The sequence below is a fragment of the Physeter macrocephalus genome, chromosome 18 (assembly GCF_002837175.3).
Source record: "Physeter macrocephalus isolate SW-GA chromosome 18, ASM283717v5, whole genome shotgun sequence".
Taxonomy (NCBI): Eukaryota; Metazoa; Chordata; class Mammalia; order Artiodactyla; family Physeteridae; genus Physeter; species Physeter macrocephalus.
In genome coordinates, this window is record NC_041231.1 from 100,922,636 (window position 1) to 100,948,696 (window position 26,061).

The 26,061-nt window shown below is 41.9% G+C and overlaps 1 protein-coding gene across 6 annotated transcripts in view; it reads right to left on the bottom strand.

Moving 5' to 3' along the window:
• Positions 1-19,698, bottom strand: part of LOC102980967 (N-acetyllactosaminide beta-1,6-N-acetylglucosaminyl-transferase) — a 45,835-nt gene extending 26,137 nt beyond the window's left edge. For 4 of the 6 annotated variants that reach the window (XM_055079475.1, XM_055079474.1, XM_055079476.1 and 1 more), the window contains exon 1: positions 18,462-19,698. In XM_055079475.1, the coding sequence (XP_054935450.1) occupies positions 18,462-19,545 (1,084 nt within the window). In that variant the 5' untranslated portion in view covers positions 19,546-19,698. Of the gene's footprint in view, positions 1-18,457 lie in introns of all 6 variants that reach the window. The other 2 variants (XM_055079478.1, XM_055079477.1) reach the window with 1 other exon arrangement.
• Positions 19,699-26,061: the final 6,363 nt, after the last annotated feature.

Consider the following 26,061-nt stretch of genomic DNA (forward strand, 5'->3'; position numbering starts at 1 on the left):
AATCCCTGGTCCAGGAACTAAGATCCCACAAGAGTAAGTAGTTCAATCTGTCTTAGGTTAAAACATACATGGAAACCCCAAAGCTACTGATCCCATTACTTGTGCCAACGTCCAGGTGCTCCTTTTACTCCCGTAAAAACATCTACTATGGGGCTTCCCTGGTGGCACAGTGGTTAAGAATCCGCCTGTCAACGCAGGGGACACGGGTTCGAGCCCTGGTCCGGGAAGATGCCACATGCCGCAGAGCAACTAAGCCCGTGCGCCACAACTGCTGAAGTCCGCACGCCTAGAGCCCGTGCTCCACAACACCCACAACACAGCCAAAAAAAAAAAAAAAAAACCTACTGAACTGATCCACTAATGGGATATACCTCTATATCCCACAATACATATTATATATATACTATATATTTTTAAAATACTGGACTAGGTGATTGTGTTATTATTGTTGCTGTTATAATTATGATTATTGTTTGTCAGGAGGGTAGTTATGGGTATGTGGGTAGACGTCTACCTCAAACCACAAGTATCCTAGGAAGCATCTATTTTGCCTTATTTTTAGGACGGGGCAAAAAAGACACTAATCGTATCAGAGAAAACATTTTAAACTACAAAATCCAATTCTCTCATTTGCTCTTCATAGACTTATTTAAACAAAAGATTTGAGATAGTGTTTACAGAGTAAGCAGGAATGTTTTCTTGGGGCTTAGCCTTTATTAGACAAATAACTGCATTTGTTGAATAAACAAATGTGTTTCTTTGAAACGCAAGTTTTATTTGTATTGACTTGACTTTCTCCTTATTGTTCTTACACAGCGTGGTCCTCATTTTGGGAGACGTATATGTGGTAACAAATCCCAGCATTTGCTTATTATTTAAGCTCAGATGCATACTTCTTAGCTTGTTAAATAAGCAAGAATTTTGGTTTTAAATGTCAAAAGTCAATGCTGGTGTCAGTGTATTGAAAGAGGTTTTCTCACAACTTCTTGGTGGTGCAGGAAATGGGCGCAACTCTGGAAAATCAGTTTAGAAAAGTAGGAGAAGCCACTACAATCACCAATTCCCTCTGGCCTTTTAAGCCAACAGTTTCAAAATAAGCTAAGGAAATAACTTTTTAAATGTGAAAATCTGTACATGAAGGTGTTCATTATGATATTATTTATGCATAAAGACTAACAGCAGAGGCTCTGAAGTCAGAGAGTTGACATGTATGGAAAAGTATTTCTTCTACCCTCTTAGCAAGGGCCAACCCTTTTCAGTTTGCCCTACAGCAATTGCCTGGGTAGCCAACAGCCATATGTTCTCCGCATGTGTCCTGTCTGGTACAGCTGGCATAGCCAGGAGATAAAACGCTCAACAAGACAGGAACACTCAACAAATCCCAGTGGGTGACCTAACAGTTAGGGTAATCTCTTTAAGACATCATGTACCAATACTAATCTTCAAAACCTCACAGGGTGGGAAGGGTAAGCTGGGACGAAGTGAGAGAGTGGCATGGACATATATACACTACCAAACGTAAAACAGATAGCTAGTGGGAAGCAGCCGCATAGCAGCACAGGGAGATCAGCTCGGTGCTCTGTGACCACCTAGAGGGGTGGGATAGGGAGGGTGGGAGGGAGATGCAAGAGGGAGGGGATATGGGGATATATGTATACGTATAGCTGATTCACTTTGTTATACAGCAGAAACGAACACAACAATGTAAAGCAATTACACTCCAATAAAGATGTTAAAAGAAACCTCACAGGGTTTTGTTAGTGTTAAATAAGATAATGTATGTGCTGTGTTTAGCATAGTGCCTGGCAGGCTTAACTAAATAAATGGTTGAAAGTATAACCGTTCTATTAAAATCACGGGGACGGAGTAGTTGTGGAAGAGACTACTTTTTTACTATAACCTGAAGCAATTTTCTCAGCCTCGGCGCTGCTGGCATTTAGCCTGGATAATTCTTTGCCGTGGAGACTGTCCTGTGCGCTGTATTGGGTTGTCCAAAAAGTTCGTAACATCTTTGTCCAACCCAACAGGAAGCTTAGCGGCATCCCTGGCCTTTACCCACGAGATGCCAGTGGCATCTATACCTGCCCCCCACCCTGAACCCCGAGTTGTGACAACCAAAAATGTTTCCAGATAATGCCAAATGTCCTCTGGGGAGCAAAACTGCCCCTGGTTTGAGGTTATTTTTAGAAATAAAAAGGTACATTTGTTTTCACTTACCAATGGTTCATTAATCACTTAGGATTTTTAACACAAGAAACTTACAAAAAGAGATCCTCTTTTGTTTCCTGTGGATGTTTTTTAGAATTCTGTAGTCCCTGAGATAATGACCTCTCAGCGTTCACCTCTTATAATTGCCAACAAACTAACTCTTCTTTGGTTGTAAAAGGAAAAGATGAGGAAAAGAAGAGAAACCTAGCATTTTACAATGGAAGGGATTTTAGACATTTTCATGTTTTAATATTTTAATATGTTCCCTTCATTGCCAAGTTGTGCAAAAAACCAGAGCCTAGAACATTTAAGTGAATTGTCTAGGAGTGTGAACATGCTAAATTACTTGTCGATTTTGTTTCACGATAATTTATTCACTCATTCAAACAGTTTCCTTGCAGGCCTCCTATGTTCCACAGGAGATGCTGGGGGTAAAGCCACAAATTAGATGTTCTGGGAGCTTTTGGCCCAGAGTATCCAGAAGGGTTTATATTTATTGATATTGATTTACTGATACTGATATTTTGGCCTAGCATATCCATAAAGGTTTATATATTGATATTTTAATTTTTTTACTTTTTTTTTATGTATAGTTGATTTACAGTGCTATATTAGTTTCAGGTGCATAGCACAGTGATTCCGTTATATCCTCCACCTTCGTGCTGAATCCCAAGACTCGCGTTCATTCCTTCCAGCTAGAATTGTTGAAATTTTGTGCAGTACGGGAGCCCCCAGCCAATTCCAATCTATATCTGCGGCTCTGCAAGTCTTACCTGGCTTTAAAAAACAAAAAAACAATTATAAAGCTATTTAAAAGGAATTTTCTTTTTAACTTCGATCAATAGTGGTAAAGCACAGAAATCCAATTCTTGTGCCCCCTTCCAGAATGAATCAGAAACTCTGGCAGATTTTATTTCTAGAAGACCTTCATTTTAACAAGGTTTTAGAAAAGCCTCCATCAAAAGGTAGACAGGTAGGGACTTCCCTGGTGGCACAGTGGTTAAGAATCCGCCTGCCAATGCAGGGGACACGGGTTCGAGCCCTGGTCCGGGAAGATCCCACATGCCGGGGAGCAACTAAGCCCGTGCACCACAACTACTGAGCCTGCGCTCTAGAGCCCGTGAGCCACAACTACTGAGCTCACGTGCCACAACTACTGAAGCCCACGGGCCTAGAGCCCATGCTCCACAACAAGAGAAGCCACCGCAATGAGAAGCCCGGGCACCGCAATGAAGAGGAGCCCCCGCTCGCCGCAGCTAGAGAAAAGCCTGCGCACAGCAACGAAGACCCAATGCAGCCAAAAATAAATAAATAAATAAATTTTTATAAAAACTAGATGGGTAGGGACTTCTCCAGTGGTCCAGTGGTTAAGACTCCGCACTCCCAATGCAGAGGGCCCGGGTTTGATCCCTGGTCAGGGAACTTGATCCTGCATGCTGCAACTAAGACCCGGCACAGCCAAACAAATAAATATTTTTTTTAAAAAAAAAGCAGACGGGTAGAATTTGAGACAGATCTTGAATGATGGGGAGAGTGTGATGAGCTCAAAGTATTGCCTAGGAATTAACCCCACAGTCATTGTTTGGAGGTAAAAATGGCTTGAGGATCTGAGAAGAGCCCAGAACTTCACCCCTCCCGTGGCTGCCCTACAATTATATTAACAGAGAATGAAAAGAATTTTTTAAAAAATCAAACTTTAAGAACAATTTCTCTTCTACAAAGTATTGCTTCCAGGGGCGCAGAGCAAGTTCCTGAACTCCAGCTCTCTGAGAATAAACTTGGATAAATAATTTGTCTTTCAGCATCTTCTCTCTGTACTTTGTTTTGAAGAGTTTGGTCTGTGTGGGTACACGTTGTACTTTTTAATATGCCAAAGCGAAAGAAGTTTCCTTTCATCTGAGTTGCTTGTCTTTAGTGCAAATTTATGCTAATTCAATGTAGAAAAGAAAGAAATACTGAGATGAAGAGCAACTGGGTTCATTTATATGCACTATTCTGTGTCATTATTTCTCTAGTACTGTTCAAGGAACCCTGATCATTCTTTTTTCTTTGTAACTTTCCTCAAGTTATTCTGATTCCTTGAGACTGTGAAGTTTTTGTGAGTCAAGTATGAGACAACAGCAAATTCATGATGATGATGTCTCATGAAAGTTTGAGATTGAGTGGCCACATTTGAAGGAGTGGGCCTTTTATTTCAAGGTTCATGAAAGCACCCGGAAGAAAAAACTCACATTGTAGCGTCTGCCCACTGTTGGCTGGCAAACCATTCTCTCCGAAGTGGTAAGAGTATCCGATGGGGGAGCTGTGTCAGGCAGGGCTGACTTCCGGCATGAACAGGAGGGAAGTACTCTCATGTTAGACTTTTATCAGGCATTCCAGAAATACCATAATGTCTTTGATAGATAGATCTATCCTCAGACAAGCGGCCAGATAACTAGCAAATTCTCTGGACATTGTTGAGCAAAAGGGGAAGGAAAGAAGGAAGAAGAGGAAGAAAGGAAGAAAGACAGAATTTGAAGTCATGTTTTCAAACTTCAGAATATATCAAAACTTTCTGGAGTGCTTAAAATAAAGACGGTTGGGTTCTAGTCTCAGAGTTTCTTTTCTCTTTGTTTATAAATTGAGGTATAATTGCCATATAACATTATATTAGTTTCTGGTGTACAACAGAATGATTTGATACTTGTATATATTGCAAAATGATCACCACCATAAGTCCAGTTCACAACGAACTGGTTTTCAGTTGAGTCCCAACTGATTTCCAATCTACCGGCCGTTCTTCAAGCCTCACCTGGCTTTTCATAGCGCCATTTTCCTTTGCGGGCGCTGCCCTAGTTCAGGTGCTTGATGTCATCGCTCACCAAGGCTATTTCAACTGCCTACAAACCAGTCTCTCTGCCTCCAGTCTGCCCAATTTGTTGGCAATACCAGCAAATGGCTTCTTCTATAATTAGCGTTGACCCTATTGCCTTCCTATTTGGGGGATGCGGGATCACTTTTAACCATTTGCCCTGCGTCTGCTTCTTCAAGCCGCTTTGAGATGCCTATCCACCAATCACTCACCCTCCGACAAACGAAAGCAAATTCAGACTTACCATCCCAAACCCCTTCTGCTGGGGTCCATTCCACCTCTTACTAGAATTCCGACTCCTCACCCCACTTCTCATTTTCCCGGGACCCAGTTTAAAGTTATCTCTTCCCTCAAAAACTTGAGTATAAACTGGCACTTTTTTCTTTTGCTTCAGATTGTCACTAACCAATTCCCCAGCTAGCTCCTCAGAACCATGAACCTGGCTGGGTCCAGCAGTTCACTGATCTAGGTGACATTCACGCCAGGGAGATACCAAAATGCTGACCGTGGCACAAAAGGATTTTTGCAATTATGTCCCCAGACTACACATAGCAGATGGGCAGAAACCACATCTGATTGGTAGGCCTGTTTGGTTTGACCCCCCTAGAAGGGGGGTAGAACAGCGGGAAAAAAAAAATAAGATTTCCCATGAAAGTCTGGACTGTCAGAGCCCCTTGCCCACAATTCACTAGAACTTTATCCAGCCTGGAGCTCTCCTGCTGCCCTGCTTCCCACCTTGCTTCACTGGCTCACACTGTCTGCCTGGCCCTGTCAACGTGTAGTCTGAAACACGGGGTTTCCACACCTCACCTCTCAACACTGCCCACGTCACCTTTCATCACCGTCCACGCACCCAGCTGTCCTGCCATCCTTTTGGGAATTCCCAAATTGGTCTTCCATTTTCACGTAGCTCTTTATCCCCTGGCTTATGCAAATATCTAAGAAAACAAGCTCAGAGTAAGTCACGGGGCTGTAATGTACTGCATGGTGACTGTAGTTATTAATACTGTACTGCATATTTGGAAGTTGCTAGGAGAGACTCTTTAAAGTTCTCATCCTAAGGAAAGAAAAATGTGTAACTATGGTGGTGGTGATAGATATTAACTAGACTTATTGTGCTCATCATTTCACAGTATGTACAAATATCTTATCATTATGTTGTACACCTGAAACTAACGTTGTATGTCAATTATGTCTCAGTTTTTGAAAAAAGAAAAAAGAGAACAAGCTCATACTTGTTAGAAACTAAAGTTAGTAAAGTTTAAATCCTAAAATAGCCTCTTCTCCTAAACAAATAATTTTTTAATCGACTTTTTTTTTAGAGCAGCTTTAGGTTCACAGCAAAACTGACTGGAAGGTACATAGATTTCCTATAATATTCCCTGCCCCCTCCTCATTTTATGTGTAGCACACTGGCAAAGATTTAGAAAACGTTAACACCCAGTGGTGGAGAGGGTGTAGGGGAATAGGGGTTTCAGAACTGCCAGGGGGAGCACAAATTGGACCAGTTTTTGGAAAAGTAGTATGACACTTTGTACCAAAATCCTTAAAAAACGTGCCTACCCTTTGACAACTTAATGTACTGAAATTTGTCTTAAGGAAGTTCTTTGTAAATTCTTATTTGAGAGGCAATGTAATATAGTAATTAAAAGGAGAGACTCTGAAACTATATCGCCTGGGTTCAAGTGCCTGCTTGGCCAATTAGTAACTGTGGGACCACTGACAGGTTACCTAACTTCTCTGTTCCTGGGTTTCCCTAACTGTAAACAAGGATCAGAACAGTCCCTACACCTCATGAAGTTGTCGTGAAGTGTGTAATATACCACGGTTGAGAATCCCTGCTTTTCAAAGACTATTTCATTGAGCACCCCTTTATAGGGATAATACTTTTCAGCTTCTAAAACACCAAACATTATGCCTTGGTAAGGAGAGATTTTATTTTTCACCAAATAAAGCAACTTTATCTGTAAGTTTTGAAGATTTCAAAAATACAGAAAAGTTCAGAGAAGAGTCCTATTTTTCTTTTCCCACTCCCCCAAATTAGATAGTGTTAAGCGTCCTGGAGCATTTACCTTATGAATCTCTACTTTTTGTTTCTTAAAAATATTATTCTATAATTTGTGAAAAATCGAACACTTTATTCGAGTGGATTCAAATGACTCATAAAAGTACAAAGAACAAAAATGAGAGTTTAAAAAAAAAAACCAAAACACTACAAAATCTTACATTTACAAGTAACCATCATTAAGAAAACATCATTTCATAAAGCATTTTTTGTACCGATAAATACTTCCATGTCACCTTAAGACTATAACATAGCTGTTAACTAGTTGACTAAACTATGCCAAATATACATTGCAAATAACCTTTTACAAGTGGCCTTTACCATTAAGATGTACGGGTTGAGTTTCCTTAAATGAGTTTGGGCATACCTTATGTACATGTTTACCACTTTTATAGGTTTATCAGTCCAAAAACCTGTTTCCTTAGGACCTAAGCTTTTGTTATTTGCATCATGTGAACATCAAGTGATAAGTTTTCTCTGTGATCTATTTGTTTAATGTGTTTGTTCATAGCTTGAATTAGGTATATGCATTTCAAGTGGCATTTCCTAGATTTTATGTGACTGTGTTTCAAATAAAAGTATCTACAGTATTGACTGCCCTTCTCACTACATTATGCAAAGCAATTTCATGGCCGGTTCGTTCCTTATAGGAATCAATAGAACACAGCATGCCCTGGACTGCTGCATTTCCCGCCTGGGCGAAAGGTCCTTAATGAATCCATTAGACAAATTTTCATCTTGCCCTGCACTCAGTGCCTTCCTCACCTTCAAAACAAGGTGCCAGGTTACACCCAGTTGGATGTAAATCAAGAATTCACTCCCAAGTTATAAAACATTGCCTCCAATTCCATGTAAAAGCAGCCAAATAAAAATCACCATTGCTTAGGACTCTTGTCTAATTGTAACCCCTGTTGACAACCCAAGACAGGTCCAAAGGATTTGAAGGTCAGGGGTAAATTCCACTTGTTGCTGCATGCACTGGGGTATATATATATATATATATATATATAGGTTGATCATTCTGGGAACTAAGTGCCTATCTATAACAAGCCTAATCTTTTATACAGGGCAGCAGAAGACTTCTGTTTATACTCTTCTGCAAACGTGAGAAACATCTTGGAAAAAAAAACTTTAAAAAGAGAATAAACATGGGAGCAAGTGTCCTAGGATGTGCCTGGTGTCTGTGGGTCTCCCACCCCACCCCTACCCCTCACCCCCGACCCCATGGAGTTTCCAGCAGTTTTTAGAAACACAGGAAGTCACACTACAGCCCAAGCATTTCTTCTTGAAACATCTATTTAACCTGAACACTTGGATGAAAAGCACTAGGCTACAATTAGAAGCCCTAGGACAACACAAAAGCAGCAGACCCGATTGAGCGGGTCGAGATGATTGTCACTTCTGGAAGGGAGCGGACGGGGTTCCTGGAGTACTTGTAGTAACGTGGGGTTTTGTTCTGATTACTCAAGTGAGGATCAGTTTGAAAATTCAGTGATTTCGATTCTGGTATGTGCAGTTTTCTGTATGTATAATATATTTCAATGAAAGGTTTAAGAAAGTTATAGAGTAGGTGGGAACGTGATATTTACATAAATTTGTAAAACAAAACACGAGACTTCAAAGAAATGTTGGCCCCTTCAGTTCCTCGCCCCCTTCTCCAATTAACTTCAAGATGTTCCCATGATTTATTCTGAATCACAGATACTGTCAAATCAAAGGTAACAAAAGCATACCACATTCAAGCTTAATAATGATATAACTACATGCTGTATTTACTTTTTTTTTTTTTTTTTTTTTTGGCTGCGCTGTACAGCTTGTGGGGTCTTAGCTCCCCAGCCAGGGATTGAACCCAGGCCCTCAGCAGTGAGCTCACAGGGTCCTAACCACTGGACCACCAGGGAATTCTCTGTATTTACTTTATCACCCCAAATGAATAATATTACTAAAAACGACCCTACTTTTTTTTTAATAAGTCCAACTATTATTTATTTAGTTCTATTATTTACAGAAAATAATAAATAAATATAGAACATGGGAAAAGAAAAGTTTGCCAAACAGATACCTGCCAGAGGATCTATAAGAAACCATTATATTCACCTTGGAACATGCAAAATGAAGTCATTACAGTAAAAGAAAGGAAGAATAAGAAGCTGCTTTTCCAGACCCCAAAGGCATCGTATTCTATGATTCCATTTTTACCACATTCTGGAAAAGGCAAAACCACAGAGATGGAGAACAGGTCAGAATTTGCCAAGGGTTTGGACTGGGGGCAGGGGCTGATTACCAGGAGCACCATGAGGGAATTTTTGGAGGTGATGGACTTGTTCTTGATCTTAGTAGTGAACGCACGACTCTATATAGGCAAACGCCAAAACGCAAGGGACTGGACACCAAAAAGAATGAATTTTACTGCCTATAAATTTAAAAATAAAAAGGGGGGGCCGTTTCAGATTTAGGAACAATGTATAATAGCATGGATCTCCTTCATGGTAAATGGATAAATTTAAAAATTCTATTTTGTAGTATACCCAGAGAATTTTTCATTTGAGAAATAGTAATATTCACTATCTTTTAAAAAATGAATTCTAAACACTTTTTATGGAATCCTGTCATTACAACCCCTCGTTCAGTATTAGACAACATACATACCAAAAGGTAATTACTGCCCTTTTCCTCAAGTACCTAGGGTATTTCAGAGAGAAATTGTGAGAAGCACTAAATATATAACGTCTATTGTATTATGACTTACAAGTCCCACCTCCGTGACCCAGATCAGCTGCTAAATCATGTGACCCAAAGAAATCACTTCACCTTCCTGGGCTTGGTTTCTCTAACCTTAAATGATGAGATTATCCTTTCCAACTCTAGTATGAAATTACCCATCCACTTCACAAAATCATTTTGCTATTTTTGAAGTAGGCATTCCGAGTTTCTACTCCTTCCACAATCATCCACTTAAAAAAAAAAAGAAGAAAAAAAAAACCTATCACCAAAACGACATTCAGTGGGCACCTTCTCACTACACCTAGCTCAAATTCCTCATTTTACAGAGGGGGAAGCTGAGGCCCAGAGAGGTTAAGTGACATGCCCAAGGTCAAACAGCTAATTAAGGACAGAGCCTAGAACCTAGAAAATAATTTTGTCGTGTGCATATCAAATATCTAGGTCACTGGCCCCTCTTACAGGGTCCAGTGGCTAGAGCTAGAAATTCCTTCTAAACTTTAAGTCCTAAAACCCAAATTAATTGAGGCCAAGGTTGGTTAACAGTTTGTCCAGTGTCAGACAAGCTGTTAGCTGACAAGGCCAGGAGGCCAGAGTCCGTTTTCTTCCCTCCATGCTGCCCTGTAAGACCAGAGAAACCTTCAATCTCAGATTACATTAGATACATAAAAAATTAACAAGACGATTGAACCCAACAGAGGCCCATGAGAACATCTGGTTAACAGTAAATACATTAAGATTTGGCTGAAATTTGGCAAAATATCTTCAAGTCAATTCCGAAGTCAAACATACAGGGGACTCATAAAATAATAAGACTATCAATTTGTCTTTTTTTTTTTTTTCTATATAGAGGAAGCAGAATATTCAGACGCTAGAAGAGATGGAAAAAAGTACCTCTAAACACTGCATACTAATCAAGTCTTACTCTTAGTAACACACTCCTCCCACGTTCCCTGCAGGAAGAGGAAGGCCAAGAAAATGAACATCTTAACAAGAATTATTGCCTCTAATGCTTGAAGAACTTGTGCTTATAGACTCAGTTGTGTCCAGAGGGAATTCCCTGGCAGTCCAGTGGTTAGGACTCGGAGCTTTCACGGCCAGGGCCTGGGTTCAATCCCTGGTCAGGGAACTAAGATCCTGCAAGCTGTGCAGTGTGGCCAAAATAAATAAATAAAAACAAAAAAGGAAGAAGAAAACTCAGTATGGTTGATATACTATGTCCGAAAAGTTGGGTTAAAAAGGTTTTCACTTTTCAGCAAACCGTTGCTATGGGATATATAGAAAGCCTTAGCCTGGAATGTTGGAATTTTGCATTTCTTTTGAAAAAAAGGAAGTTACTCATGTCTGAAAATTAGAGTCAACTCAGTGGTGTCATAAATTTTAAGTTTTCTTGCTTTTAGTGTGTGTAGTATGTTGTTGGTTGTTGAAATTGGCTGATGGGCACATGAGGATTACTGTATCATTCTCCATTCTGTTGTGTGTTTGTAAATTTCATAATAGAGTTTTAAAATTATCCTGTGTAAGTAGCTAGGAGGGGCAACATTTGTTTTAACATCGAGGAAGCTGAACATTGAAATGGGAAGGATGTGGTTGAGTCAGCAGAAACCTGTACAGAATGATTGTGAAAAAACTCTCTAATTTCTTTCAAGTCTTGGCTATGTTGATTTCCTTTTCCAAGAAATTACATTTATTCTAAACAGACATCTGTACATGGTAAGGTTTAAGAAAATAAAACAATCCTATTAATCCCAACTCCTGCTCCTTTCATGTGATGTGATCTCAAAAATAGAGTCCTGAAGGCACTCGTCCTTTGCGTTTTTAAGGAAACACTCTTCTCATGGATATGAGAACACACTTCACAGTATTATTGTAAAACCTAAGTGAGGTTTTTCAGTATTCAGAATTTACACCAATAACATTAAGGGAAATCAAAATTATAAAAAATAAGTACTCATCCCAACATGTTAAACTGCTTAAATTTTCTTATGCTTCCTCCTATTCCTCTTTGGGTGTATTTACATCTAGTTTGACATGGTTGTGGAGCCGTGGTGCAGACGTCCTTTTGTATGAAAAGATATTTAAATGGATTTTATTTAACACCTTCCTTGAGAATCTCATTAGTTTAGGAATTCTAGACCATATTAATACATAGAAAAACACTTCACCTCTCACTTTACTCCCAATATTTTCATTCAATTCTCAAAACAATTTTCCTAAGTAGCCATCTTATTGTGACTGTTCAGATGAGGAGCTTAAGGTTCGGGTACACAAGGTCACAAAGCTAGTAAGGGCAGAGCTAAAATTCATCATCAGGTTTGTCTCACTCCAAAGCCCGGGATATTTCTTCAACACGAGTCCTTCCCAAGCATCAGTCATTTGCACAGCACTTTAACAGTATCCTCCATAAGCAACCAACACTGTAAAGCTTTGCCTTATACAAATTCACTTTCGTTTTTACTGGTGGCTGCCTTTTTTCTCAGGTAAGGAGATGGAAATAAACAGAACCATCATTTGCTGCAAATCTGTGAACGTGCCAATCTGTAAAAGATGGTCTGTGCCAGCGGTTCTCAAGGTGGGCTTCTAGCAAGGTTATCCCCTGGTAACCTGTTAGAACTACAAAATTCTGGGGCCTGCTCCTGTCCTGCTGAATCAGAAACCCTGGAGCTGGGGCCCAGCAATCTGTGTTTTAACAGGCCCTACAGTTCTAAAGCATGCTCTGTCTGGTAACCACTGCACTACATACATTATCTTATTTAATATTCATAACTTATCCTGAAACTAAATACTATTTATTATTTCCATCATCACAGATGGGTAACTGAGACTCAGCATGGACTAGAGCAGTATCACATAGTTAGCAGGTAATATGGGAGCCAAGACTTAAACTACACTTATCTGGTTCCAAAGCCTTTTCATAGTATCATGTGGACTCCAGGGGGGATATCAGGAGATTCTGTTGCCGTGGTTCAGAGAAAGCAGAGATACAGATGATAACGAAATCATGGAGACACTGATTATATATCTATTATGACTTTGATATGCAACTAATATTTTACTGTTTTAAAGAATCACTGAGGGAATTCCCTGGCAGTCCAGTGGTTAGGACTCCATGCTTCCACTGCAGGGGCACAGGTTCAAGCCCCGGCTGGGGAACTAAGATCCTGCATGCTGCATGGTGTGGCCAAAAAAAAAAAAGCGTCATTGAAATGCAATACTATGCTTTGTTTAAAAAAAAAAACTAAAACCTTGATGCTTCTAGGAAAGATTAGTTTCAGACAGTTGGTAGAAAACAACCGGAAGTGGAATGAAAGCTGGAAAAATGGCCTTGCCAGTTCTAAAGCAGTACCTATCAATACATTAGTCCTTTCTGCAAGAATTAAATTCATGCTAAGTTCAGCTTACTGGATCTTTACACCAATTTTAACGGTATTTGTACTTAATTAAATGTGCCCATATACTATAATCCAAATTTTCTTGTCTTGCATAATGTTGTTCTAGGGATTAGGGGTTAAAAGCTAATTAAGAGCAGTATTTCCAGATTATTTCCTTCACAGGGTAGCAGGGGCAAAAAATATTTGGGCACAGATTCCCCAATGAAGAAGATGATCCAAGTATTATACTGCACAGCCAATGTCCAGAGGCATTATAAATGAGCTTTCAAATAGCTCTAGCTTCAGTATAGTTTAAGTATATACTCTGTAACCTGCCTATGGTTTCTCTACAAGGAGCATGGCATCTAGGTTCTCAAGAGCCAGGATACTTTGTAGATTATAAGCCTTGCCCTATGACCTCACCCAAATTACGGCCCCAAGAATTGCCTAGAGCACTTACCAAGGAGGCAAACAAAGCCAAACGAGCCCACATCGCTAATACCATATTTTGAAAATCATGTCCAAATTTATTATGTGTATTTAATATTATCTGGCCATACAAAAATGAGGTCATTCGAAAACTGTTCAACGGACAGGAACCCAAGGAAGTGTCTGTTTTGTGTAATTTCTCCTTCAACCTGAATTTATCTCCATATCGACACAGTAAGTGCCAGTGTCGATTGTCATCCGCTCCCCCCCCCCCCAAAATAACTTTATCATAAACCTGAATGTTCTAATGATGGTCATTAAAACATGATTCTACCAGTCCATCAATGGTTATAATTCTTGGTCACTGGTAAAATCAGCGTAACTGAATGCATCCTTTGCGTGCTAGAAACTGAACTGTAAATTTAGGCTGAGGTACAGAGAACACAACACATACTTCGAAAAAGCCCGGGGCTGATCCAGCCCCACCCAGATTTAAGCCCCTGGTAACCTTTCCGTAAACACATACCTTCCAAATAACTCAGTGTTTACATTTGCTGAGAGCTACACCTGGAGAAATGTTTCTCAAGTTTCTTTCTATTGTTGTCTTTCCTTAACCTTTCATTTCCTTACCCTCACGTTTTTTTTCCCAAGCCAGTAGCTAAGGGGCACTCTAGGGCAAATTCAAACAGAAGCAGCGCACTGCAGGAACCGAGAGTAGGCCAGGAATGGGAGAAACAGCAGGGTTGGGTAAGTGCCAAGCTGTGGGAGAATCTCAAACCAGGTGCAGGTAAGACAGAAACTAACTGGAGGCGTCCACAGAGGATACCAGTGCTTTCTCTGGCCATCAGAATTGAGGGCATGATGGGCCAACCTGTTCCCAGGTTGGCTACTGGGAACCAGATGTTCTAAGGAAGGATTCTGCCCTCTGAACATTTCAACTGGAACTCCTGCTAATTCTACAAGGTATTGGATATCTTTATCTTCACTGGTATCATTTGTTGGCCTGGCTGTTATGGAATTGGACCTTCAAGCAATAACTTACCCACAAGCATCCAGCACTGTACCTGTATCTCCAAGTCAGGCACAGTGATAGGTCGCAGTGTGGGCAGCGATGGGGAAGATAAAAATGGATGTCACATTTCTCACCCTTAAGGAACCCAAACACTGAGGAGGAAGGACAGAGGAAATTTTCACTTAGCAGGTTAATTGTAATTCAATGCTGGCAGCAGTGTCAGGGAGTATAGGAGAACCCAGAGCTGGTGCACCAACCATCTGGGAGATGGGTTGTCAGGGATGGCTTCTGAAGGAGGTTGACATCCAAGGAGGGTTACAAAGGATGAATGGGATTAGTCCGAGAGAGATGATAGGAAGGGTGGCCCAGAGAAGACATCATAAAAAGCCACCAGAAAAAATTTAAGTGAAAATCGCAGAAGTGTGCAGGACCAGGTAGTGGCTGGAACATGAAGTATGAGGTGTCAGGGAAGAAGAAATGAGGGTAGAGAGATGGGGCGGGGAGGAGGGGAAGTCGGGTCCAGAGGTTATGCTGCCTTTGGGAGTTCCCTGGCCGTCTAGTGGTTGGTGAGGATTCTGTGCTTTCACTGCCGAAAGCGGGGTAGGGGTGGCGGGTCCGACCCCTGGTCGGGGAACTAAGATCCCGCAGGCCGCGGGTGCGGCCCCCCCAAAAAACAGGACCTTCAACTTGAGCCTCAAGATAAGGAAAAGTCACTGAAAAGCTTTAAGCAAGGGAACGACAGGTATTCTACCAATCTATCTGAGAGTTCTGTACAGCCACCATCCCTTGACTCTGGAAGCAAAGCTCCTTGGTGCCTTTGCCCCATAAAATTCCTTGCACCTAGATTTTGAAAAGCTTCAAAATTAAAAAAAAAAATAGTTGAGCTTTTAAACGAAAATTAGCTTCCTGAATGTCTGCATATGATCTATTTAAACAAAGAATACATCTTGTAGTCTTTTGTTTCTCACTTACAGACAATAGGGTGCCTAAAATAAGGACCATGTTTCTTTTTGTGTATTTTTGTGGTGAACTTCAAAAAAAAAAGTACATATGCTGTTTTCCACACATGATGCTTAATTAGTTTTATTGTCTGTAAACTTAATAAAATATCTCGGGAAGAATATAAGGAAGCATTAAAACCAGCAGCTGATGGAGTATAAAATTTTAAAATGTTAAAACTCATGAACAGATTTCCTGTTTTTTTAAAAAAAGCTTTTAAAAAACGTTTTTAAAATAGGGACAGATATTCAGAGAAAAAAAAAAACCCCACAACATTTTGAGGGGTTTGAGCGGGGGTGGTGGGGGGGGGGAATTAGCTCAGCATACTAAAATTAGCTAGCCCCACATAGTAAAGAGTCACTACACTTAATACTCAACCACTCAAATCTCCAAACTTAAATTCCATAAGGTCATAGCCATCTGCTTCCAGAGCCACCCTCAGAGTACAGAATAGTGCCGGGTACCACGCTAAATTTATTTAGCAGGGCTAAATAAATCTGTTGAGTGCTGAAAATAGACATGTCAGAATGCTCTATTATTTTTCTGAAGACTTCTTTTCTATTCTGTAGGAAGAGAACGTCCTCCAGATACTTCATTTTCTTTTGTTATCAGAACGTGATTAGGTTCAAATTCAGCCTGGCTGCCCCTCCCTCGCCCGCCAGCCTCTGTGAGCACACTACCTGAGGAATGCTTTCCACTTCCACTGGCTCAGAGGAGGGAGAGCCAGACCAAAGCCTGTTTGGGATGGGGCCTGTGGGAGCGGGTATGGAAGCCTGGGTGGGGTGTGGCAGTTGCTTCTAGCAGGACAACTTCCTATGATTCCAAAACACACACACACACACACACCCATGTCCCTGCCAACCTTATTTCCAGCTTAGAGTGGTCTGGTGGGGCTTGCTTCCATTGCCCTCTGCACTTTTTCCCCAACCTCACCTTTTTTACCTTTCTGGGGTTGTGCATGGAATTTGCTTTAGCGATACAGGAAAGAAAAAACGACTATTCCTTTTCCTGGTGCAAGAGAACACTTCAGACTTCAGGCCACACGAATCCAGAAACAGATCCCAGCTTTGCCTTGGACAAGCTGTGTGATACGAGCACATACTTCACTCTCTCTAAGCCTCATTTTCCTCATCTGTACGCGAGGATAACAATGAGGATTTCTCATAATTCAAAGAGATGATGTCGGGCCTTCCCTGGTGGCGCAGTGGCTGGGAGTCCGCCTGCCGAGGCAGGGGACGCGGGTTCGCGCCCCGGTCCGGGAAGATCCCACGTGCCGCGGGGCGGCTGGGCCCGTGAGCCGTGGCCGCTGGGCCCGCGCGTCCGGAGCCTGTGCTCCGCAACGGGAGAGGCCACAGCGGTGAGAGGCCCGCGGACCGCAAAAAAAAAAAAAAAAAAAAAAAAGATGTAGAGCGTAACACATCTGGCACAAACTGTATTAACAAGAACAGTGTCAGATGCCACGTATAGTATGTTTACATGTGTGTGAAATGTTTTTTTGTGAATAATTAGGGTGCTCACTTCACTGTGATAAACGTCGATTCACTCCCCCTCCTGCAAGTTTCTGTGAACTGTTAACCTAGTATCGTCTGAAATTAACTGCATGCCTCTGTCCCCAGCCACCTTGCAGGTCCTTTTTCTGCCCCTCTCTAAGTAGGTTTCTGTAACCACCATTCTAGATGAGCACTTAGGGATGCTGAGTCATTGAGCACCTAATAATTGCTATGAGTCTACTTTCAGGTATGAAGGTAGCACCCATACGTGTCAACAATAACGATGCTACAGGCCAAGAGCGGGGAGGTATTTCAAGCATGGCAGGCGTGGGGTCACCTGCCCACAGAGCTGATGCCCACACCCGTGCTGGTACAATAGTAGAAACCGGTGCGCACTGGGACATCACCAGGAAGAGGCCCCACGGGTCACACAGCTCTTCCTAGACAACATATGGAAAACAGAATTTTGAAAAGAAACCCAGTCCTAAATCAAAGAGGGAATCTGGTGCTGTTGTCTGCCTGCGTGCCTCTCATGCCTTGGCCCCAAATTATCACGAACAACGGGAAAGACTTCACAGTATATAAAAACAAGAGGCTGCAAATGCAAATTTCTAATGAGAAAATGGGACTTAAAAATTGAGAACTGACTGGGTCAACCCCAGCTAGAATCTCTTTCGTATGTTTCAACTCACTGTTACCCATTCTTCCAGGCAATAAAATATCAGACTAGATTTACTGAACCCAGTCGGTTGAGACCTGGACACCTGTTCAGGCCTAAGACTAGAAACGTTTAAGCCACAGCGATAATTTGGAAACATCCAAAGAGGCGTCAAAGATTCTGAAAACAGCCCCGGGAACTCTGAGCATCAGTGTAGTACTGTGTAACAGCCTCTGAAAGAAACACTACCTATTTCAACTGGTAAATTCTACAATGCTTATTCAAAATCAGTCTCATTATGTTATAGCTGTGCTTATCAAGGACTCCGAAAGACATTCATTCCGAAGACTGAGCTACTGTTATGTCAATTATACCTCAATTTAAAGAAAAAAGACTGAGCCCAAGGTCGGGAACCATGTGATACACCTTCAAAGGTAGTTTTGCCGGAAGTCCGGGAACCCGGCATATTTATTCTATCTCTATATAGCACGGTTATAAGACAGTAGAGCTGTCACCAAACCGTCACTAAAAAGCAAGCAGACTAATAGCTTTCTAAGCATTTATTTTTTTTTGCAAATAATTTCAAAGAGGAGCTGAACGTTAGCAAACTCAACTGAGTATGGGTAAGAAAAAATGGGAATGGAAATTCGTACCTACCTGGGATCCTATTAAGTGTCACCCAGAAATGTTCATCAGGAGAATAGGTATCTTTGGACCAGTGTAGCAGATCGATGGCCCTTTGGTCTTGGAAGACAAACTTGACAAACTCTCTGGTAAGGGCCACATAGGCAGTGCCAAAGTAGATGGTCAGCTGGTGTGGAGGGGAGGTTTTCAAAATATTAGTATTTTTCACAAAAGAGCCACCTCTGCCTAAGTGCTCTCGGTGGACATATTTAGTCCGCTTTATTGCATGATCGGGAGGCAGGACCCCCGGGGTGATGTTTTTCCCTTTAAATCCTTTCAGATACTGAACGATCTCCCTGTTGGTTTTCAGGGGGAAATCTTGCCCACAGGTGTTGATGGCGTACTTCCACGGAACCTCAGAAGCTAAAAGGTCTTCCAGGCAGTTCAGGTCAGCCTGGAGCCTGGAAATTCCCGCATAGACCACCGGCTCTACCTTTGAAGCAAGAAAAGCATTCTGGAAGCAACTCAGTAGCTGCCACACAGATTTCTGAAACTGAGTTGTGGCTTTCTCATCCACATGAACGCAGTAGACGTTTTGGGGCATATAGACAGCCCTGAAGAGTCTTTCGAAAGTATCGAAGTCCTTATGGACGACCATGACATATGCCAAAGGGAACACAGCTTCTTCTTTCGACAGGGGGCTCGTGATGTAGTGATTCTGGATCAGGTAGTCCTTGCAAGGGACACTTCCCACAGGTGATGTCAGTGTCTTTTCCCACAAAAAGGATGACTTATCTTCTAAGGCGTAATTACAGGCATGTATCCTAAAATCCCTTTCATTGGAACTATTCAGCTTCCCGTAACTTTTTGGCTGGCTTAATTGGCTATTGTAAAGTATCACAAAAATAACCACACTGACCACCGTGAAAGCAAAAAAGCAATACCTCCAAAAGCTCATTTTCACTTCCCTGGGGAAGGAGTCTCTCTCCAGGGATTGAGAAACCATCGGTTCCTGAAACCACAAGCGTGAAGAGGTGGAATTGAACCTCCGTTGCCAGTCTTGAATTTCAACAGCTTCTGAAGAGGCCTTCCTTTTCCCGGGTCCCTTAATCCTCATTTATTCTTTGCTTCTGGGTGGCATCCATCCTCTCTTGGTGATGGCCAGAGATGCTTCTTAACGCGCACTGGTCTTCGGGCCTCGGTGCTGAATCCCGGCTGCTAGCAGAACGCGTCTGGCTCAGCCCAGCCTCCGGGAAGCCCTTCTCATTTGCATACAAGACGCCAGTGGATCTTAGCAAACTGCGTTCTGGTCTGGAATGACGGCTCGTTTCACCCAGGCTGTTTCTCTGGCTTTACCCCACCCCCTCCATCCAATCTATCCCGATCTGATCTCCCTTCTCGTCTCAGGCTTTCCCCTTCCTTTTCGAAATTAAGCGGTTCTCATTTTTCTGGTTAGCCCCACAACCTGCTAGCAGTCCTTGGAAACCACAGCCTTTCGACTCCTGCTCCTCGGGTTTATTTCTCTTCCTGTTTCTCTGCCACTTCTTTTCCTTTCAGTGTTATCTCTACCCCTGGGCATATACAGACACAGATAAGGAAAAATGTCCTTGCAACATGCCTAAGTAGAAGATTATCAGAGGCGAGGAAAAAAAAACAAAAAAAGTCTGATAGAGAGGTGGGTGTTCCCTGAATTAAATCAGACAATTTCTGATGATGTTACATAGTACATATATGTCTGTGCAGGCTGTGAGTAGAGGGAAATAAGAATTACACTCTTGGGGGCATGAGATGAGGGTAGACGGAATCTAGTGACTTTTGACATTAAAGGGTGGGTGTGGAGGCATAAATGAAATAAACACACCTTAGAGTTTGCCTCCCTGGGAGAAAGGTGATACTCATTGTTCCTAGAGAGCAAGAGTTGGTTCCCATTTCACACAGAGCTTCAGATAACCTGAGCTGTTGACACAGTATTATCTACCATATGTGGAGTGACTAGCCACTGGGTCTCTTTAAAAGCCAGACATCTTCAGATTAGAGGTCGTTTCATAGAACTCAAAAGATTCTCCTTTCTACCCAACCCCCTCTCCCACTTCCTTACTCTGAAGAAAGAACAAAGGCTTCCAGGGCTACTGCAAAATTCCTGGAAGTATCCGTCAGTGTAATTCAGGGGAGCCAGGAAGAGAAGCCCAGCAGGTCTGGTCACATTGCAGATGCTTTCTCCTAGGTCACCTGTGTCAGGTGCCTCCCGTGCTCAGCAAACATGGAGTGCCTTGCAGACTAACGCCGTGGTAAGGACGCTTCTGGAGGAAAGTTACTGGCCCAACTAACAGATCAACTCTGGCAGCCACAGGAGCTAAAAGTGGCCCTGCTCCCATCTCACTCCCGCAGTCAACCCAACTCTCCTACCTGTCTGGGCATGACGTGGCAACTGAAGCAGCTGCTTCTGTTAGGAAGACATTGATGTGTAACGCAGCAATCTCCCGGTGTCCCTTCCTTCCCGTCCCACACCACCCCTTCATGTCCTACAGCTCTGGACTAATGAATGACAACAGTAGCATGGATGTGACTGAGAATGAAAAATGTTGCCTGCCCTCTCAGTAAACAAAGGATGTTGCAGCCATCAAGCCATCACATGACAGCCGCCCCTGATGGTGAGCCCTGAGGGAACTCAAGATGGCAACAGGATGCCTGCCATCAAGCCACCCCCAGTGGTGCACCCAGAGGAGACTCAGGATGAGAAAGCACAGGATACTGGCCCCAGAGAGCTGAGGTACATATCAAAGGAATGATTTCGATGAGCCCAAACTTTTGCCTCTTCTCATACATAGGGAAGCGCTAAATTCATTTACTCGAGATGCCTGGTTTTCTATAATTAACAGTAATGTTTTGATTGTCCAACTACCTGGTCTTTGTTGCAAAAACTCTATGTATCCTGGTTCCTCCCTGACCTCTTCGGAGCTGTCCCAGGCTTGAAGTCCTCAGAATGTCCACCGAATAAAACATAATTCTCAATTTTTAGGTTGTGCGATTTTTTTTCGGCCAACATGACAGATACTGATTTGGAGATAGGCCCAAAGAGTTGGCAGAGATCTTAAAGATCCCCTAACACAACTCTGTATTTCACAGATGCGCAAACTAAGACCAATACAAATAATGTTTTCAAAGTCGTTCAGCCAGATAGAAGCCAGAGCCTTAATTCTGCAGCTCCCTGGTCCAGATACTGGAGCCAGTCTAATTAGCTTCAAATCCCAGCTGGTCACTGACCAGCTACAGGAGCAGGGTAGAGTTACTTAACCTCTCTAAGCATCAGGTTCTTTGTCTGCAAGACAGGAAGTAACAGTGGTTCCCATATCACTTGGTTGTTAAGAACATTAAGTGAGATGACTCTTGTTCAGGGTTTATGTATCTGTTCCTATATGTTCAATAAGCATTAGCAATTGTTGCTATTGTTTCCCTTTCGGAAAGACAGCCAACATTTCTGACCCTGTTAAGGAACTGATATTTTGATTTCTGTTCTTAGTAATGGAAAAGAAAAACATTTACATTCTTAAGGCTTTCAGATGGGTTGATTTATTGCCACTCTAAAAGAATGAAGGTTAAATTTCACTCTTTTCCTTCCCCATCATTATCTTCTTTCACCCCCCTGGGGCGGCGGGGGGGGGGGGGATGTAGAAATGTGGGTTCATGAAGGGAAGTACTGAATAGCTGCTTTGATACCTTCAGTTCCCTCAGCAGGACTTGGGAGGAGAGGCAGAGGAAAGTGGGCTCAAAGGGCTCTCATTGCAGGTTCTGTTGGTTTTCCCCCTCCTTTTGTCTCGAGCCTTGATCCTACAAGGGGGAGCTCTCATCCAATGCCAATGCAAAGCAAACTCAACGAATCTTTCATCATGATTTAGTCAAAGCAGGTTGCACATGAGAAGGGGGTACAATGTGATTAACAGCTCAAAATAGCAGGATCCCAAACCCCTTCTCTAGTCTGTTCTGCCTTATTTACAAGGATTTAGATGAACAGCCAGAGATTAGAATGCGATGCCTTTTTTAGCGGTTGGCCCAGCTGTAGGTTTGTTTGGCCTGGTATCTGGGGCAACTGAACAGGAATTTTCTTCCAGCAAATAATTGGGCAGGCTAAGCTATTAACTTCCAACCAGGACAGGATTTCTGCTCTCTTCACTCTAGTTGGCTTAACATATTGAAAACCGTGGTCAACTGGACATTTTGTATCACTCCCTGCCTCTCTCTGCCCCCAGGATAACCTTTACTGTCACAATCAAGGAGACAGCACAAGGACAGCCACTAACAACACATAATTAGCTTGTCTCAAACCTTAAAACAAAAGGCTAGGCTATGGGGGGGAGGGGGGCTTCTGGAGAACACGGTGGGATAGTTTTTCCTTTACAGGAACTTTAGTTCTCATTAACCTCATTCGAGCTGCGCATCTACCCCCGCTGGTCTCTGAGAGGCAAACGTGAATGGCTTCTTGTAGGGGCAGAGCTACAGCCTGGGCCTGACCTGTTCCCAAGTCCTGAAAGTTCTCCTTTACCTCTGATTGCCCCTTTCGGCACAATTACTGGCTATTGAATCAAGGCAATGTTTTTTGCTGGGCCGTCTCATCTCTCCCAAGGTTACACCATCCTGCTTCCCATTGAAGGCTTTGGTGATGTCCTTCTGACAACCTCAAACACTGGCCACAAGCGAGACCCAGAAAGTAAACAAGAAAAGGTCTCCCGGCAACCAAAATAATGATCACACATGGTAGGCTGGATTCACACACTCAAATGTGTACAGGCAGGTAAGCGAGAAAAATAAGTGAAAAAAGTTGGTGAAGCTGGTGGAGGGCAAGAAAAACAGGGCTAGTGAGTTCACGAGCGGCAGCAAACACTTGGCCACGGTGTTGTGGACATTGAGGGAGGGTGCAGATGGGGGTAAAGAGCCTTCAGGTGCCTGCCCCACCTAAAGCAAGCAATTCCCTCTCAAAGTCAGCCCTGAATAACGTGAGGTCATGGGGCCGGTGCTGCCAGCTCCTCAGATATTTGAAGAGGAAGGAGAAATCTGAATTTTATTTTAAAAAATTTCCAAACTCTTTAAATGTTATCAAGTAATTAACAAATTTTTAGGACACGAGTGCATATGCACACATATGCACCCTGAAGACTGCATTGGCCCCCAGGATGCAGTTTATCGTCTTTGGTTTAAGCATCAAAGCTCCTGTATTTGAAGATCTTTTGAGGCTCAGCTTATTCACTTTTAGTTTAGACACAATCATAACAAACTTTCTCAGATCTAAGCAGATAAGAAATCACAGATTAGAAGAGGAATATAGAACTGGTAGATTGGGCACCCTTTTGTCAGCAATAAGTGATAGACTCAGAGTGAAGTAGGTTTGAGAAAAACTCCAAAAGTTTCCATTAAAAACTAAAACTAGAGCTACCAAATGATCCAGCAATCCCACTCCTAGGCATATATCCAGAAAAGATGAAAACTTGAATTTGAAAAGATATATGCACCCCAATGTTCACAGCAGCACTATTTACAATAGCCAAGACATGGAAACTACCCAAGTACCCATCAACATACACACACACACACACACACACACACACACACACACACACACACACACACTAGAATATTACTCAGCCATAAAAAAGGATGAACCATTGCCATTTGCAGCAACATAAATGGACTTAGAGAATAGCATACTAAGTGAAGTAAGTCAGACAAAGACAAATATGATATCACTTATATGTGGAATCTAAAAATTACTACAAATGAATCTATATACAAAACAGAAACAGACTCACAGACATAGAAAACAAACTTATGGTTACCAAAGGGGAAAGGGGGGAGATAAATTAGGAGTATGGGACTAACAGATACAGACTACTATATATAAAATAAACAACAAGGATTTACTGTATAGCACAGGGAACTATATTCAATACCTTGTAATAACCTATAATGAAAAATAATCTAAAAATAAAATTATATATATATATATACACACACACACACACACACACATTTAACTGAGTCACATTGCTGTATACCTGAAACTAACGTAATACTGGAAATCAACTATACTTCAATTAAAAAAAAAAAAGACAAGAAAAACTCCAAAAACAGTGCAAGATCATTCAATTAAAGAATGACTGGCATTTGTACAGCCCCATGACCATTTTATTACTATAGAGCAATACCTCTAGTATTTAAAATTATCAAATAAGTTAATGAAAGGGCTTGAAAACCGTGAAGGCCAACCCAGTGCTTTGGAGTTGAAAACAAGCAGAGTACGAACATTCAGTGAAATATAAATTTGTTAATATATTCTTGTACATACATTTTGCATAGTCTATTTAAAAAGGAATTTCTGAAATACGTTTATGCAAATAGTTGGGTTTTTTTTTTTTTTATTAACCATTTTGTGCACAAAAGGGCAGCCTTTAAATTATCTAGGAAACTCACAATTCGACAAAACTTTTTCTGAAAAAAATGTTAGGCCAATATGTCTACCACATGCTTCTACATCAGACGTCAGTGCTTTTTCTGTAAAGGGCCAGGTAGTAAATATTTTAGGCTTGAGAGCCCTTTGGTTTCTGAGGCAACCACTCAACTCTATGACTGTGTTCTGAAGGTTCTGAAAGTAGCCATAACCTTATGAGGTTGTGTCCTGCTAAAACTTTATTCATGGACACTGATATCTCAATTTCTTATTATTTTCATGTCATAAAATAATTTTTTTAATTTCTTTTACAACCATTTAAAAATGTAAAATCATTCTTAGCTTGTGGCCAGTACAAAAATAGGCCAGATTTAGCCCCCAGGCTGTATGTCACTGGCTGATTTCTTTTCTAGATAATAATCAAGTTTCTCCAGGCCTAAATTTTGTAATATCAGAGTCTCTGCAATCACTTTCCCGAGGAAGAAATGTGAAATGAGGGGAAATGGTAATGTCGGTCAACCTTGTACCTGCATGAAGCCCTCTGCATACCCCACTGGGGTTATAGTGCAGAGCTCTGGGCTATAAGCCTCTGTTTCCCTTTTCTGTAAAACAAATATATTAGGAACACTGATCTCATAGTGTTCCAAAGAGATTTAAATAGATTAGTACATAAAAAGAGCTTAGAGCAATGCCTTGCACAGAAGGCGTACTCAACAAAACTTACAGAATCTCTCTCTGTTGCCAAACTTGGTTCATATAGAAACTGAAGCACCCACCCACCTTCCTAGGTACCTTTAGTGAAGCAGAACAGTAGTGCTTGACGGGTCATTCTTCACCTAAAAGACCCCAAAGTACAGGTGGGAGCCATCAAGGCAGCGCCAGCCCCCTCAGCCCTCTCCCTACACCCCAGAGTAAGGGGACTGCCCTTCATTCCCAGCTGCAGCCTCTTGAACCTGTTCTTCCGAGACCCAGCGAGCTGGTGCGCCCTGCAAAAAGGTTGTGATAGAGCATGCTGGCGAAGACCAAGGCTTTGGAACAGGGTTTAAATTGGGCTCTGCTGTTTACTATGTGACTTTAAGAAAGTTTCTTGGGATCACTGGGCCTTAGTGTCCCAATTTTTTAAAAAGCGTCATAGACAGTCTATGAAAGTAAATCTGGCTAAGAAGCCTTCTGTATTTTACCATACTATTCCGC